Genomic DNA, 16,218 nt, shown 5'->3' on the forward strand with positions numbered 1-16,218 from the left:
ACCCGGGTCTCCTGCATTGCAGGCGGATTCTTTACCAACTAAGCTGGCTTTCAGATAGAATGTCATTTTAAAAATCACACACATGAGTTCTATGATTTAAAAAAATTTCGCCTTTGAAACTCATGGCTGTTAAAGTCTAATTTACATACCACAATGTATAAAGTGCTACACAGTGTGACTCATATATCTCTCCTCTCTCATCACCAAAGCCTCTTTATCCTCATCAAGAGGAACATAACAGGTGGCTTCAGATGTCCATGTTTACCAGCCCCTCTCTGCCTCTTCTCCCTTCTTGGTTTAGCCAACTTACACTTGTCTCAGAAGAGCCCTTATTGACTTTATATCTTTGAATAGATGTTATATTTTTCTTTATAAGAATCAATGTGAAAATACTATTTAATTGACTGTGAATTTCTTATCTGGCTTCCCTCACAAGAATGTAAGAATAAGATTTACTACCAAAATTATTTACTACCAAATTGCTAGAATCTAAAGAACAGTGCCAAGCACACAGGACATGTTCAATAAACGTTTATCAAATGAAAAATGTCTTATTAATTTTTATATACCAGTACATATATAGTGGCTGGCACAAAACAGTCACTAAGCATATGCATGCTAAAAAATAAACCTTGAAATAAAAATTGGGGTCAGAAAATGAAGACCCCTGAGTAATAGCCCAGGAATCTTATGTTCAACTGTGGTAGATTCTGTCTTATTTTCCTATTCACTTGTTCATCTCTTCAATCTTCATTTGGCAGTGTTTCTAATAGTTTGATTTTCCTCCAAGCTCTTCCCCAGCTTCTTTTGTCTAGTGGTCCATGATGTTAATATAAAATTAAACAAAGCCTACATTTAAAATATGGCTCTCCTTAAAGCAGCACATGACAACTTTGAAAAATATGTGAAATTCTAAATAGTTAATAGAATACTATTACAATAGAAATAAAATACATTGACAGAATCCTGGGGAAAAAATCCTGACCATCTTTTACAGAATTTAAATGTTTGGATTTGACTTACTTACTAAACAACATTAAAAATTCCAATTTAAAGGTATTAAATTACCCAGGGAAACAAATCATATATCAAACTTATACTCTCTGAAATACAGTGGTTTTCTAAAGAACATTGACATTTAAACAATGCTTCACAGAAAATAATGCTAAATTTTGCCAATAAAAAGGTAATAAATATACAGAAACATATAACAATGATTCTTACTAAGTTATTGTCATCCTGGAAAGCATAATGTAAAGTTGTAATCCATTTATTGTCTCCATTCACTAACACATCCCTTTCTTCACGAAAACATGCTGTCTGAAAAGGAAAAAAAATAAATTTTTAGATAAAGAATACTTTATGTAAAACTAGGAAATATATTATGCAAACAACTACTCAAATATTTATTATATTTTCTGTTCTGAAAAAGGAATACATTATAGGTATGACTTTCCAACATTATTATATGACTTATAGTAACAATAAAGTCATATAATGTTATTTCCAACATTATATGACTTTCCAATAAGTTTCAAAGAATCCTCAAAAGCTGAACAACTGAATAGTAAACTTACAAGTATTTTATATTTAAAATTACTGTCACAGTTCAAAAAATCAGAAAAGTACACAGAAGTATTTAACAATCATGGTTCAATCTACCACTTAGATAACATAAATGTCAACAATGTCACGTTTACTCCTAACCTATTTGCTTTTAAGAAAATAGAAGTTGTAGCCTTCCTATTTCTAGAGAAGTATCAGCAGTTCTTCCTCTAAGAAAAATGAATAATCTGAAGTTAGCATATATTCCTCCCATCACATGCTTTATTACACATGTATGTGTCCAAAAACAATAGAAATGCTTTGTGTCTTGAAAATTTCTGTGAATAGTGTAACTGTATCTATCCCTTTGCAATGTGATTACTTTTTAATCAATAATGGCTGTTTAATTTTTAATTGCTACAGTATTCCATTCTATGATCATAGCAGAAGTGCCTCATGTAACATCCCCCATTATGAAAACATACGCTATTCCCATTTTTGCATCATTTCAATATCGCAATAAATATATTTGTACAAATGTACAAGAGTTTCTCTAGGGTATACACTTGGAAACAGAAATGCTAGACAAGCGTTTTCAACTTTATCAGACACAACCTAGTTTCTTTCTTAAGTGCCATACCAATTTCTACCTTTACCCCAGTGTATGAAATCACCCATTTTCCACAACATCCTGAATTCTACTTGGCACTTTTAAGCATGTTTCAATAAGACTTTTAAGCATGTTTCAATAAGATGGGTATGAAATAATATCTCATCATTCTTTTAATTAGCATATTCTTAATTACAGGTACAAATAAATAATTTTACCTATGCTTATTGGATATCTGAGTTTTCTCTTTGAAAAACTCCCTTTGCCTATTTTCTCTAAAGGATTATCTTTTTCTGAGTCGTTAAAGTTTTAATTTATTCTCAGGATATACTTCCATTATTATAAAGATACAGCCTGGAGAATTTTAGAAATATGTTACTAAAAATAAAAAACAACTTTGTATGATACAAGTCTACAATATATTTTTAAAATTTTAATTAAAAAACCACTATGCCAGAAAGTTTCAAAAAGAACTAAAAGGTAAAGTAGAAACCAAAACTTTTCCCTCACAGATTCATTGTCCCCTTGTTACAGCCAATGATTAACACCAATAACTCAGTTGAATTTCTTTTCAGAAAATTTCTTTGTACATACACACATACAGACACACGCACATAGACACACACATCCTATATTCATGTGGTATCCCATCTGCCCTAACTTTTCTTTGTTTACACAAATGAGATCACAGTGCTCTATAAATCCTTTTTTCAAGTAACAACATATCTGAACAGCCTTCCATACCTGTACTAGAAGGCTACCTAATTTTTCTCAATGGCTATACCACATTTCATACACATTTAAAAATCATCATGCAGTGTCCTACACATAGTAGGTACCTAGTAATTTATTTCCCACAAGATAAATTCACTAGTCATGATATACAAAACAACTCACATTATTTAACCTAAGTAAGTGCCCTAATTTTTTTTCATGTATTTCCATAAATTTTATTTGATGCAATAGAATTTTTTTTAATTAATTAATTTATTTTAATTGGAGGCTAATTACTTTACAATATTGTGGTGGTTTTTGCTATACAGCAACATGAATCAGCCATGGGTGTACATGTTGTCCCCCGATCCTGAATGCCCCCTTCCAGTGCCCTCCCCACCCCATCCCTCTGGGTTCTCCCAGAGCACCAGCTTTGAGTGCCCTGCTTCATGCATCGAACTTGCACTCGTCATCTATTTTACATATGGTAATGTACATGTTTCAGTACTAGACCCTCAAATCATCCCACTCTCGCCTTCTCCCACAGAGTCCAGGTCTGTTCTTTATATCTGTGTCTCTTTTTCTGTCTGATGCAACAGAATTTCTAAAGCCACTAATTAAATAGCATCACCAAGGAAAATCTTAAAAACAAAACTTAAACCAAATGAATGGGCAATTTACTCATAAATTCAATTATTAAAATCTACCATAATTATGCTTCTGTTCACTTTAGGGGGGAAATAGTATCATTTGACTTACTCACTACTAAATTCTGTCTTAGACTTTAACTGACCTGAGGTTATGGTTTGCTGCTAACATTTTAAAGAAGTAGTGAAGTTTATCAAGTCTAGGAGACTCCTTTCTCCTGACTTATCTCACCAGAAGAGCTGAAAATTTAAAGATATTTCCAGCTAAAATATGGAAATGTGACTTATTGCTAACTCTAAATAAAACTCCTGTTAACAGAATTAACTTTAGTAGATTCTGATCCATGCTAAACTATACAGTGAAAAAAAATTTTCAACATAAAACGTAAACTATAAAACTTTAAACACATACAAAATAAAGTAATCCCCTGCTTTCAATGTACCCCTCAACCAATTTCAACAGTTATTTTTCAATCTTATTTCATCTACACTCTCATGCACTTAGGCTTCCCCAGTGACTCATCAGGTAAAGAATTCACCTGCCATGCAGGAGATGCAGGTTAGATTCCTGGGTCAGAAAGATCCTCTGGAGGAGGAAGTGGCAAGCCACGCCAGTATTCTTGCCTGGAAAACCCCATGGATGGAAGAGCTCGGTAGGCTACAGTCCATGGGGTTGCAAAGAGTCAGACAAGACTGAGCAACTTCACTTTCACTTTTCAATATAGTAAAATTTTCTATTAAGGATAAATAAGAAACTCTTATTTATAAGATGAAAGTCTGGTTTTCCCACTCCATTGTTTTCCTCACAAGTGAAATTGGTTAAGAAGAAATAAAAGGTATATAAAGATTACTAAGGAGAGCGAAGCTGTAACTCCAATACTTTGGCTACCTGACGCAAAGAGCTGACTCATTTGAAAAGACCCTGATGCTGGGAAAGATTGAGGGCAGGAGGAGAAGGGGACGAGAGAGGATGAGATGGTTGGATGGCATCACCGACTCAGTGGACATGAGTTTGGGTAAACTTCAGGAGTTGGTATTGGACAGGATGGCCTGGCGTGCTGCAGTTCATGGGGTCGCAAAGAGTTGGACACGCAAAGAGCGGACAACATGGATGCATAGAAAGAAATCACAAAAGAAAACAGATAAATTAACAGAATGTAAAAGTTCAACATACATAATTTATATTCCTATATAATTGCAACAATTAGAAAATCTTTTAAAATAGTTATCATTTTCAAAAAAATATAAATAAATAATACCATTTCCAAAAGCAAATTAAAAACACCAACTTATCTCAGAGTAAACTCAGTAAAAGATATGCAAGGCCTCTACAGAGAAAACTCTAAAATAATAGTGAGATTAAGTAACTAAATAAATGAGAGATGGAGGGGTGCAGTGTTTAAGGACTGCAAAATTCAATTAAAATCATAAGCCAACAATTAGAAATAATTTTCGACATTTCATGATAGCAATCAATGTGAATAATAGTCCCAAACAGAAAAAGAATGAAATGGAGGAAACAGAGACAAGGCAAGAAGGATGTATATACATAAATATATAGAGACACACAAATATATATTTTAGAGATAAGAAAACATTGCAACCATGAAACAAGACATACAAAAAGGGAACATATTGCAGCTTGCCAGACCAGAGATGCCAGCGCAGAAAGAGCTGCAGAAACCAGAAATGCTGCTGCTGGGAGTAAGACAAACTCAACTGGGAATGATTCCTAGAGTCTGGACAACTCTGGGAGTTCAAAACTGCAGGGGACCCAGTCAAGGAGAATTACACAATTTTTCAGTCTCACCTCAAGGAGCTCAATCACACGACAACAGTAAGTAAAGGAGAAAAATCTCCTGGATCTTCCAGTAGGAAGAGAGGCAAGGAAACCATTTTGAAACTTGCCGCAGCACTCAGTTCTTAACAAGGCCTGCCCTTAGAAGGAACCAATTAACCAGATCCAAATCTGCTGGAGTACGATCAGAGCCTAATTGACCTTCTGACTGGTAGAAAGGAGAACACCTAACACCAGTCAGCTGGAGCATCCTGTCTTACCTAAAGAGGGAGGAAAAAAACTGAGAAATTCTTTAAGTTTATAGTCCAGAGGCATAAGCTCACTAAAAAGGAACATGAAAAAAAAAGATCAAAGGGAGGTGCTGCTGCTGCTGCTAAGTCGCTTCAGTCGTGTCCGACTCTGTGAGACCCTATAGACGGCAGCCCATCCCTGGGATTCTCCAGGCAAGAACACTGGAGTGGGCTGCCATTTCCTTCTCCAATGCATGAAAGTGAAAAGTGAAGTCGCTCAGTCTACTGAATACTAAAAGGGTGGCTGAAGAAATAAAACACCCAATTGAAGTATTACAGCAAAAGCCAACACAACCTCACTAGTAAAGAAATGAGGAGAAATTCGCTAACTGGTCCATTAAGGGTATATCCAAATAAAAGTTTCAGAAAGAGAGAGCAAAAGAAACAGAAGAAAGGAAATTACCAAAGAAGTAATACGAGAAAACTTCCTAGAACTGAACAGCATGTATTTCAAAACTGAAAGGGCCTACAGAGGGCCCAGCACTAACAAACCCCAAAACCCCCATGATAAATATTCATATCCCATGTGTTTATATTTTCAATTCAGTAAATCCTCATAAATTCACCATCTATTTTACTCAAAAATATCAACAAGGACAATTCTACGAATATGTTCAAAATTTTGTCCACTGCCAGGGGGAAAAAAAAAGTTTGCTTCTGCATAGAAGTTTAGCCCTGTTTGGAACTACCTCTAAATCACCTTAATGTTCACTGAGAATGGTCTTTCCCAAGGTAACTCACAACAGAAAGAACATTATACAACATGAATAGTATAAAATAAATATGTATTTAGATAAATATATATTTATCTAAGAGAAAAAAGGATAAATAAGACTCTAAACTCTTACTAATGATTTACTTTGAACAGAAAGACTGGTTATCTGAGGGAGAAGAAAAAGCTTTTGCCTTTTTACTTATTTTCTACAGTGCTTGCATTTTCTTTTTTTATTACAGGTAACAGGTCGGGAAGGAGAGGAAATCCCAGTCTAATGAACTGAATTTATTACTACTGTTACTACTGCTGCTACTGTTAACTACTACTATTGGCATGTCAATTATAAAAATAATAAAACAGGGCTAACAACAATAACAAAAATAGTAAGACAAGAGGCATAAACCAGTACTATCCCGGTTAAACTGAGATATATTATTCCTCCACTATATGGTACAGAGACAACTGAGCCTCAGAAAGGTTTGACCCTTGAGTCAGAGAGCACTTCCGTAAACGATTTTGCATCTTCCAATGAAATGAGTAACACATCTTGCATGTGAGTGAAATCCTTAAGAGTTCAATACATTTGAAGAGAAAGTAAAATTTACAGAATTGATTGGGGGAAGTTAACTTAAGACGTTGTTGACATACTAACAAAGTTTGTAAATGATGAACCTATAGATATATTAATCTTTGTAACTGTAAGTGAAAGTCTCTCAGTCATGTCCAACTCTTTGGGACCCCATGGCTTTCTCCAGGCCGGTATACTGGAGTGGGTAGCCTTTCCCTTCTTCAGGAGATCTTCCTAACCAGGGATCAAATCCAGGTCTCCTGCACTGCAGGCAGATTCTTTACCAGCTGAGCCACAAGGGAAGCTCTTGTAACTAACTACAAGATTATTTACTAATTATTTATCTGCCAGGTACAGAAAGAGACAAGTTTCCTAGTACCTTCAAATAATATGTGTTGCACTAACTATATATTTGTTACATAACGAAAACAGAAATAAATACGACAAACAGATTGGAGGTAAATCTCTGAAAATTGTTTTAAAGTATCAACAATATACAGACTAAAAAAAGAAATTTTGCTGTTCACTTGTAATTTATTAAGCATCACTGGTAGGACCAGTTTTCTAAAACTGGGTAAGTAATGATCAAAATAAGTTTCTTCTTAATTTTTTTAAAGAAGGATTTGACAATTCAAGTATAAAAATATAATTCCATTTTGCTTTAAAATTAATTCCTTTTAAAAGTTTCAATGGAGAAATTCCTCCTAAAAAAATGAAAGTTTCAAGTAGTTTGAGTCAAGTTCTTTTCAAATAATGAACCAGCCTTGTATCCCTCAAACAAATCACACTTGCTCACAGTGTATAATTCACTTTATATATTGCCAAATTCTATTTACTAGTATTTTGCTAAGGTATTGGTATCTATGTTCATGAGGCATACTGATCTTTAACTTTCTTTGTATGGTCCTTATCTGGTTGTTCCTTCAGAATAATACAGACTTCACAGAATGAGTGATGTTCCTTGGGTTCCATGGCCCCTAGCTGGTCCTCATTCTTTCTGCCTTTTAGAGTCTTCATGTATTTGTTTTATACATAACATCCATGGTCTTTAACTGTATTTAATGGGAGAGATTAAAAGAAGCATGTCTATTCCATTTTGCCCCAGAAACAGACTATATGAATGATTTTTTAATTCAACAAAATCATATTTAATTTTCAATTACTCCTGTTTTATCCTCAATTTTGCCACTTCCTCCAGTCAATCAGTAAAGCTAAACCAGTTACTCTTTCTTTTCAAAATTCTTCCCCAACAGCCAACATCATAAAAAGTAAGTACAAAGTTTAATTCAATCTTTTAAAAGTTCTAACCCTGGAACACTAACCCACTACAATTATGAATTCTGAAAAACAATTAAGAACATAATTATTTACTATTTTTTAATAACAAGACTTAATTGCTCCAACTGTCGGCAATGCCATCAGCCCCTCCTGGCTTTGTCTCAGCTACCAAAAGCCTACTAGTCCACATCCATGTCCTTCTGGAGGCAGCCCGTATCCAGTGACTGACTAAGGCAAGTGCAAAGAGGTCAATCATTTGATCTAAGGCAGGACAACTCTGACGGACCATTTCTGCTCCCCACTTCCCTGCTGGATTGACAGAGGCTGCTGGGACAGCCTGATGTCTCCCTGATAAATCATGTTTCACCTCCTTTCCCTTCGATCAAGGCCAATTTCAAAAGCACTCCCTAATAAATAGACTGCATACTGAACTCAATCTGACCAGTGACAGTAAGGGGAAATGCAAAAGTAAATACTGAAGTTATTGAATATAATAGGCACTGGCACATATGTCAGAGATATGACATGAAACTTTCCAGATACTTTTTTAAACAGGATTTTATTAACTCCCTGTAATTACCTCTGGGAGGCAGAGAGGGGCTGGATTTGGGTGGGATATAGTCAATGAGTACTTTAGCTTTATCTGTAATGTGACATTACAAAGAATTTATCTGTATTTCACTTGTGCAGCTTTTTCAGTAGACAAAAAAAAGGAAAAAGACTGAAAGCAAAACATGCCCAAAATGTTATTAATCCTAAGTGATGGAATACAAGGGATTATTATTTTCTTTTCTGAATTTTGTTATATTTTCCATATTTTCTAAAAGAAAGAAATACTGAAGTATTTGCTTTCACTACTGGGCTTCCTTGGTGGCTCAGTGGTGAAGAATCCACCTACCAATGCGGAAGATACAGGTTTGATCCCTGGATTCAGAATCCCGCTCCAGTATTCTTGGCTGGGAAATCGCATGGACAGAGGAGCCTGGTGGGCTACAGTCCACGGGGTCACAAAGAGTCAGATACGATGAGAAGCTGAGTACGCACGCACTTTCACTCCCATGGTATGTATCTATCATCGTGGGAACCATTTTTGCTTTCCCCTATGTGTTTATTGTTTTTTAGGTTGCTACAAGTACTGATATATAAAGATTTCTAAGGGCTAATTTCTCATTATTCTCTTATGTATCTTACTAACCTCCAGGGCTAATACTCACCTATTCAGCAGTATAATCCTTCTGCAAGTTAAAATATTTAAATACTTCCACACTAGTAAGTTCTGCATCCCTGAGGCCCCTGAATGCCCTACCTCATCCAGGAACTCACTATAACCCAGCGCAACAGGAGACCTCTAGAACCCCTCCCCAGAATTTACATATAATGTCAGTTTTGACCATACCATACCAGCTATTAGACATTTTTAACATCACTCCAGTCAGTCTTTCCCTCAAATTTAGTACCAAGATAAAAATGCTGACAATTCTTACAACAGAAGATTTTACTCTCATTCTCTATATAGAACATAGTGACTTAGCAGCAGCAGCAGCAACATGAATTTAACTGCATAGTCAGTTAATTATATTTATCAGCAATAAATAGAATTCTTATAGGCCATATTCAAAATTCCTGCTGGCTTTTGCTTACAGCAGAATAGAGATAAATACAAAATAATATAAACAAGTTACATCAAATTGGATATCAATCACTACAAAATTTCTTCCTATAAAAGAAACTGGTTGCCATACATCCTTTTAACATAAGGGTCAAACCCGACATTACAGGAGTTTCCATTTGGTTTTCAGACAACATTAAAATATCTTCACTAATGCAACATTTATAATAACTATATCACAACTATGAATTCCTAAATTCGTTTCAGGCCTGAAAAACTGATGCCATCATAGATAAAAGGTTACTAAATGATACTTAAAGATCTATTGGCTCTCTATAATTTTATTTTTCTCTAAAAATATTTCTAAGATATTTAAATATTCTAATAATTAGAATCTTACCTCAGCTCTTTTCAGCATTTCCCATTTATTCAATATTTTCATGGCAAATACTTTATCTGCATTTTTTAGTTTCACTACAGCAACCTAGAAAAGGAAATACAACTTTTAAAATACAACAAATAATACTTTTTTCAGTCATCCATTTTCCTTTTTCCTCTCTGTAAAAAAAATAAATACCAAAATTATCAATGATTTCCATGCAGTTCAAACTCTAAGATCCTAAATCAAATAATACTGTCAGTTGAAAAAGTTACATTAGTGAACATGAGCCAAACAACTTTGTTTTTTGAACGTGGTATCAGTTGGTGATTATATATTATATTCTCCTTTTTGAGTTTTCTTCCCTGGAATTTAAACTCAGTATCTACTCTCTAAAAAATTGACCAAAATGTACCATATGAAATAACTAAAGCTTAGTAAACACTGCGGGCTTCCCAGATGGCTCAGTGGTAAAGAATCCGCCTGCCAAGCAGGAGACATGGGTTCAATCCCTGGGTTGGGAAGATCCCCTGAAGAAAGAAATGACAACCCACTCCAGTATTCTTGCCTGGGAAATCCCATAGCTAGAGGAGCATGGCGGGTTACAGTGTATGGGGTCACAAAGAATCGGACACCACTTAGCAACTAAAGAACATTAAACACTGCATGCCAAATTCCAACACAATGTTACAGGTAAAGCCAGCTGCCAAAACAAATACATTTCATGGGGATCAAACAGTATGACATAAACTGAAAATGATATTATTTTTCATGCCACATAGTCTTGCACACTAAACCAAACCCCCCCCCCCCCCCCCCCGCCCCACAACACACACAACCCCTAAAGATCAATTAAGGCTGATATCTCTACAAATCGTACACTTCACACATTCCTTCCCAACAACAAAAAAAAACCCAGACACTTCTGCATTTTGTATTTTAGTTGTGGATCCAAAAACTGTCAAATATAAATCCCCCTCTTTTTCCCACTCTCAACAAAGTGATGACACTTCTGTTTCTACTTCTCTCCCTCAGTTTGACTAGATAATGTGAAAGGGCCTTTGCAGCTCTCTGAGCATGCTACACAGCAGATGATGAACTACAGAAGAGAAGACAAACGCTGTTATCAGCTGTTGGAGGCTGGAAAGGGAACACAAATACTACTCTAATATGAAGAAACAGAAAACAAACTATGTACAGCGTATCTTCAAACAGTTTAAAGGGATATTTCCAAGGAGAATTTTTTAAATTTGAGGTTTAAACTCAAGTGCCAAACTTTTAAAAACCCTAATAGTAAATGTACATATCAGGGTCATTTAATAAATTCATTTTTGGATCAGAGTGCAATAACAATAATATGACCATGTATAATGGAAATCAGTATATAATACTATAATGTTATCTGAACTAGAATATAGCTTGGTAAATGTCATAAACAATGGATATGAGTTTGAGTAAACTCAGGGAGTTGATGGACAGGGAGGCCTGGCATGCTGCAGTCCATGGGATGGCAAAGAGTCGGACATGACTGAGCGACTGAACTGAACTGAACTGAAATGTCATAAATGGTTATACTAATGACTGTGACTACAGTTTCTTATCAATTATTAATAAAATGGTGGGAAGGAAGAAAAACTATCTCAATTTCAAGTGCAATCACTTCAGTCTTTAGTCATATCTGGTCATATCTGCAGAATGATGAATCAGTTATGGAGCCACCATTTCTGCATCAGTTACAGATCTCTTAATGGGTTCCCGTTTAAAGAAAAGGGGCTGTACAAGATATAGAAACAACCTAAATGCCCACTGACAAATGAATGGTTAAAGAAATAGAATATTATTCAGCCATTAAAAAGAAGGAAATCTGTCTTTTATGACAACATGGATAAACCTGGAGGGCATTATGCTCAGTGAAACAAGCCAGAAACAGAAACACTAAAACTGTATGATCTCACTTATATGGAAAAATATAAAAAGGTAAACTCATATAAACAGAGAAACCTATTTCTAGAATTCTAATTCTAGAATGGTGGTGCCAGTGGCTGGGGGTTGAGGGAAAAGGGGAGATGATGGTCAAAGGGCGTGAGTTTTTCAGTTATATGATAAGTTCTGGAGATCTAATGTACAGTATGTTGACGATAGTTAACAGTATCATATTATATTCTTGGAAATTGCCAAGAAAGTAGATCTTAAATGTTCTGATCACCAAAAAGGAGGAGGGGAGTACTGTAATAGAGAGCACAGAAAAACTTAAAACATTTTTTTCACTAAGATCTCTGATAGACTGAAAACACAAGTTACACTACTGTGCAGACTCAAATCATATACTGCACAAATGGATGGAAGGATAGGAGCACAGAGCTAGACATGCCTACACTGAGGACAGGGAAGAGATAAGGAAGGCTATCACTTAAGGCTTCTCCTCTTCTGATTTAGAGAAGAATTGCTGAAAGACTCCAACACTTAGATTTGCCCTCTTCAGGTCATATGGAGTGATAAGAACTCCTCCCAGCACGGTATGATTCACCAATTTTCTATGCATATGAATACAGAAGTACCTGAGGATACCCAACAGTGTAGTAGTAATCCACCAACACATATTGAGTGTGTACTAAATGCCAAGTACTCTTCTAAGAGTTTTATGCAGGTCCACAATCCTTTACCTGCAATTCTGCAAGATAAAGGGTTTTCACAATTCATTTGGCAACATACACTGACATCAGGCTAATCACAGTTTGAGGGGAGTTTTTTTGTTTTTTTTTAATCTCACTTAGTATAAAAATAAATGCGCTTCACTGCAGAAACAAATGCTTATGAGATTCTGCTCAAAACCCCATTAAGAGTGCAATACAGAATATATGTACTAAATTATCTTTCTAAAATCCAAAAACTACTGGAATCAAAACCAACTCTGGATTATAGAGATGTGCAGTAGAAATAAGCAAGCATTTATTGAACACTCAAACACTGAGCTAGCACTTACTGTTCAGGGTAGTGGTGATAACACAGTCTGTGCAGCCAGATTCAGGTTATACACAAGTATAAAGTGCATACAACAGGGTCTGGCACTTGGTAAGTGTTCAATGGGGCTTCCTTGGTACCTCAGCTGGTAAAGAATCTGCCTGTAAAGCAGGAGATCCCAGTTCGATTCCTGGATTGGGAAGATCCTCTGGAGAAGGGATAGGCTACCCCTTCCAGTACTCCTGGGCTTCCCTGGTTGCTCAGACAGTAAAGAATCCACCTGTAATGCAGGAGACCTGGGTTTGACCCCTGGGTTGGGAAGATCCCCTGGAGGAGAATACAGCAACCCACTCCAGTATTCTTGCCTAGAGAATCCCCATGGACAGAGGAGCCTGGCGGGCTACAGTCCATGGGGTCACAAAGAGTCAGACACGACTGAGCGACTAAGCACACAGCACAAGTGCTCAATAACCACTAGCTATTATCACATGCCAGGCACTGCACTAAGCACCTTACAGCCCAGTCCCTTAACTGTTGCTCGCTCTATCACTATGATGTGGCAGACCTTATACATCCTAATTTCTTCAATTTCTTTAACTGGGAAATAAGCAGCTTTGGTCTCTTCAACACTCAACTTTATAAATTTTTATCCATGACACATACATATATATAGAAATATAGTTAGAAATATCCTCAAAGGAATATTCATACAGATAAAAACTAAGCTACAATATTTATGTGAAATAAATAGTGAAATAATTGAAATAGTGAAATATTGAAAATAAATACATTTTGAAAGGTAAAACTGACTGAATATATCACAAACATTAGAAAATGTTTTAAATTATTGAATATGTTGTTAAAGATTACTAATTAATAGGAGAAAGTTCACAATATACTGTTTAAAAGAATTCTATTAAACTTTATAAACTAAAATATTCTATATATACACATAAAATATATACCCATACATTTCTATATGTATTCTGAGAAAGACAAGCATCAGACCCTTAAAAATCAGTTATTTCTAGGGGATATGATTTCTATCCTCCTTTCTATATTTTCTATACAGGACATACAAAATTTGAAACATGGAGGGGCTAGTATAGAATACCATAATTCATCCTGAACACGAAATGACCACTAATTGTTGAGATATTATATTGTGGCTGATAAGGGCCAAAATTAGACCCACACTTCACATCTATGTGTTAATCAGGAATGTCAAGCTGCTGCAGGGTGAAAAACATTCTCAACACTGTCTTACAACAGTTTCATGAGCTGCCTAAAATCTTCTCTGGAATGAAGTGGGATGTGGTGAAATTAAATAGGTCAGTTAACACAGAAAACAGAATTACGGTTCCCAAAGGGGAAATAGGGTAAGGGAGGGACAAATCAGGAGTTTGGATTAGCAGATACAAAGTACTACATATAAAATAGATAAACAACAAAGTCCTGTTGTTTGCACAGGGAACTATATTTAATATCCAATCATAAACCATAATGGAAAAGAATATTTAAAAAAATGTGTGTGTGCATCACTTTGCTGTACACCAGAAACCAACACAACATTGTAAATCAACTACATTTCAATTTTTTAAAAGTCAAATTCAGAAACAATTCTTCAATTATCAAATTGATGACATAATGAGACAAGAATAATGAAGGTGATGAAGCAATAAAACTGATCATGCTTTTCTCCTTTAACACTACAGCTCATTTTCATGTTCATTTCTGTAAACTTGAAGAAGGGATTGTCCTAAAACTCTAGGTTCTAGACATTTAAGAACCACAGCTAACTGATATACAAAAGAGCAGTATGTTAAAATGTCCTTTCTCATCTAATTTGATCAAAATGTAAAGTACATTTAGTATGAACTGGAAAATTATAAATTTAATGCAGAACAAAGATGTAATTTTAAAAGCGCCAAATACAGAGATGTCTTATTAAAAGCACTGTGATATCAGAAAAACAGCAAACGCTACAGAAAAATCAGTAGGTGACAAGTATAAATGAATGAGTTCTGAATTATCACTTATAGATACAGCATATAACTAAGAATGATCATACTATACTAAACAATTTCAATAATCAAGAAGCAGTTGCCATGCAGTTCCACAGATCTAGCCTACATTCAATATATCTAAAATTCACCATTCCTCCTCCGGCCCATCCCATTCCTATCCACCAGTCTCGCGTGGACTGTCCTCTATTACTTCTTACTTCTACTCTCTCTTACTGTCCTCTCTCACTTCTGCTCTTATCCCCCAAAATGTATTCTCAAAACAGCAGCCACAGTGGTTCTGTTTAAACTAGCTCTCATATCGTGACACTCTGCTCCAAAACTTTAAGTTTCCTCTCTCCATGTAAAATTCAAAGTTCTAACTATAACTTGTAAGTATTATGGATTCCAACACACCCTGGTCTTCCAGTCTCCCAGATCTCATACTACTCTCCTCCTAGCTCACTCTGCTCAAAACACACTGATCACCTTGTTCAAAGTCAACTTGGTGTTTGTGCACTTAAGTCTCAAACAGTCTTCCCCCTCCCCACACTCCGCCATAGTTAGACGGTTTGCTCTCTCACTCTCTCACTAAAATGTCATTCTGCCCTTCACACTTTCTATCCCATTTCTTTGCTTCTTTTTTCCCTTAGCTCTTATTATTTAACAAATTATATATTCTATTTCGGAGAAGGCAATGGCACCCCACTCCAGTACTCTTGCCTGGAAAATTCCATAGATGGAGGAGCCTGGTAGGCTGCAGTCCGTGGGGTCTCTAAGAGTCGGACATGACTGAGCGACTTCACTTTCACTTTTCACTTTTGTGCATTGGAGAAGGAAATGACAACCCACTTCAGTGTTCTTGCCTGGAGAATCCCAGGGACGGCGGAGCCTGGTGGGCTGCCGTCATGGGGTCTCACAGAGTCAGACACAACTGAAGCGACTTAGCAGCAGCAGCAGCTTCTATTTACTTATTTTGCTTATTGTGTGCCTCACTCACTAGAACATAACCTCTACGAGGGCAGAAATTATTTTTTTCTCATTTGTTCACTAGTATGTGCCAGTGCTTGGGAATCAGTAGGTACACAATAAATATTTACT

General features: G+C 35.8%; 1 protein-coding gene across 21 annotated transcripts in view; it reads right to left on the reverse strand.

Annotated features, from left to right (window-relative positions):
- The window catches only part of CDC42BPA (CDC42 binding protein kinase alpha), a 298,329-nt gene that overhangs the window by 192,654 nt on the left and 89,457 nt on the right, over window positions 1-16,218 (reverse strand). For all 21 annotated transcript variants that reach the window (XM_004013640.6, XM_060396358.1, XM_060396357.1 and 18 more), the window contains 2 exons: window positions 10,175-10,258; window positions 1,225-1,320 (listed from right to left, as the gene is read on the reverse strand). In XM_004013640.6, the coding sequence (XP_004013689.2) occupies window positions 1,225-1,320; window positions 10,175-10,258 (180 nt within the window). The remainder of the gene's footprint in view (window positions 1-1,224; window positions 1,321-10,174; window positions 10,259-16,218) is intronic.

This window comes from Ovis aries, chromosome 12 (genome assembly GCF_016772045.2).
Source record: "Ovis aries strain OAR_USU_Benz2616 breed Rambouillet chromosome 12, ARS-UI_Ramb_v3.0, whole genome shotgun sequence".
Classification (NCBI taxonomy): Eukaryota; Metazoa; Chordata; class Mammalia; order Artiodactyla; family Bovidae; genus Ovis; species Ovis aries.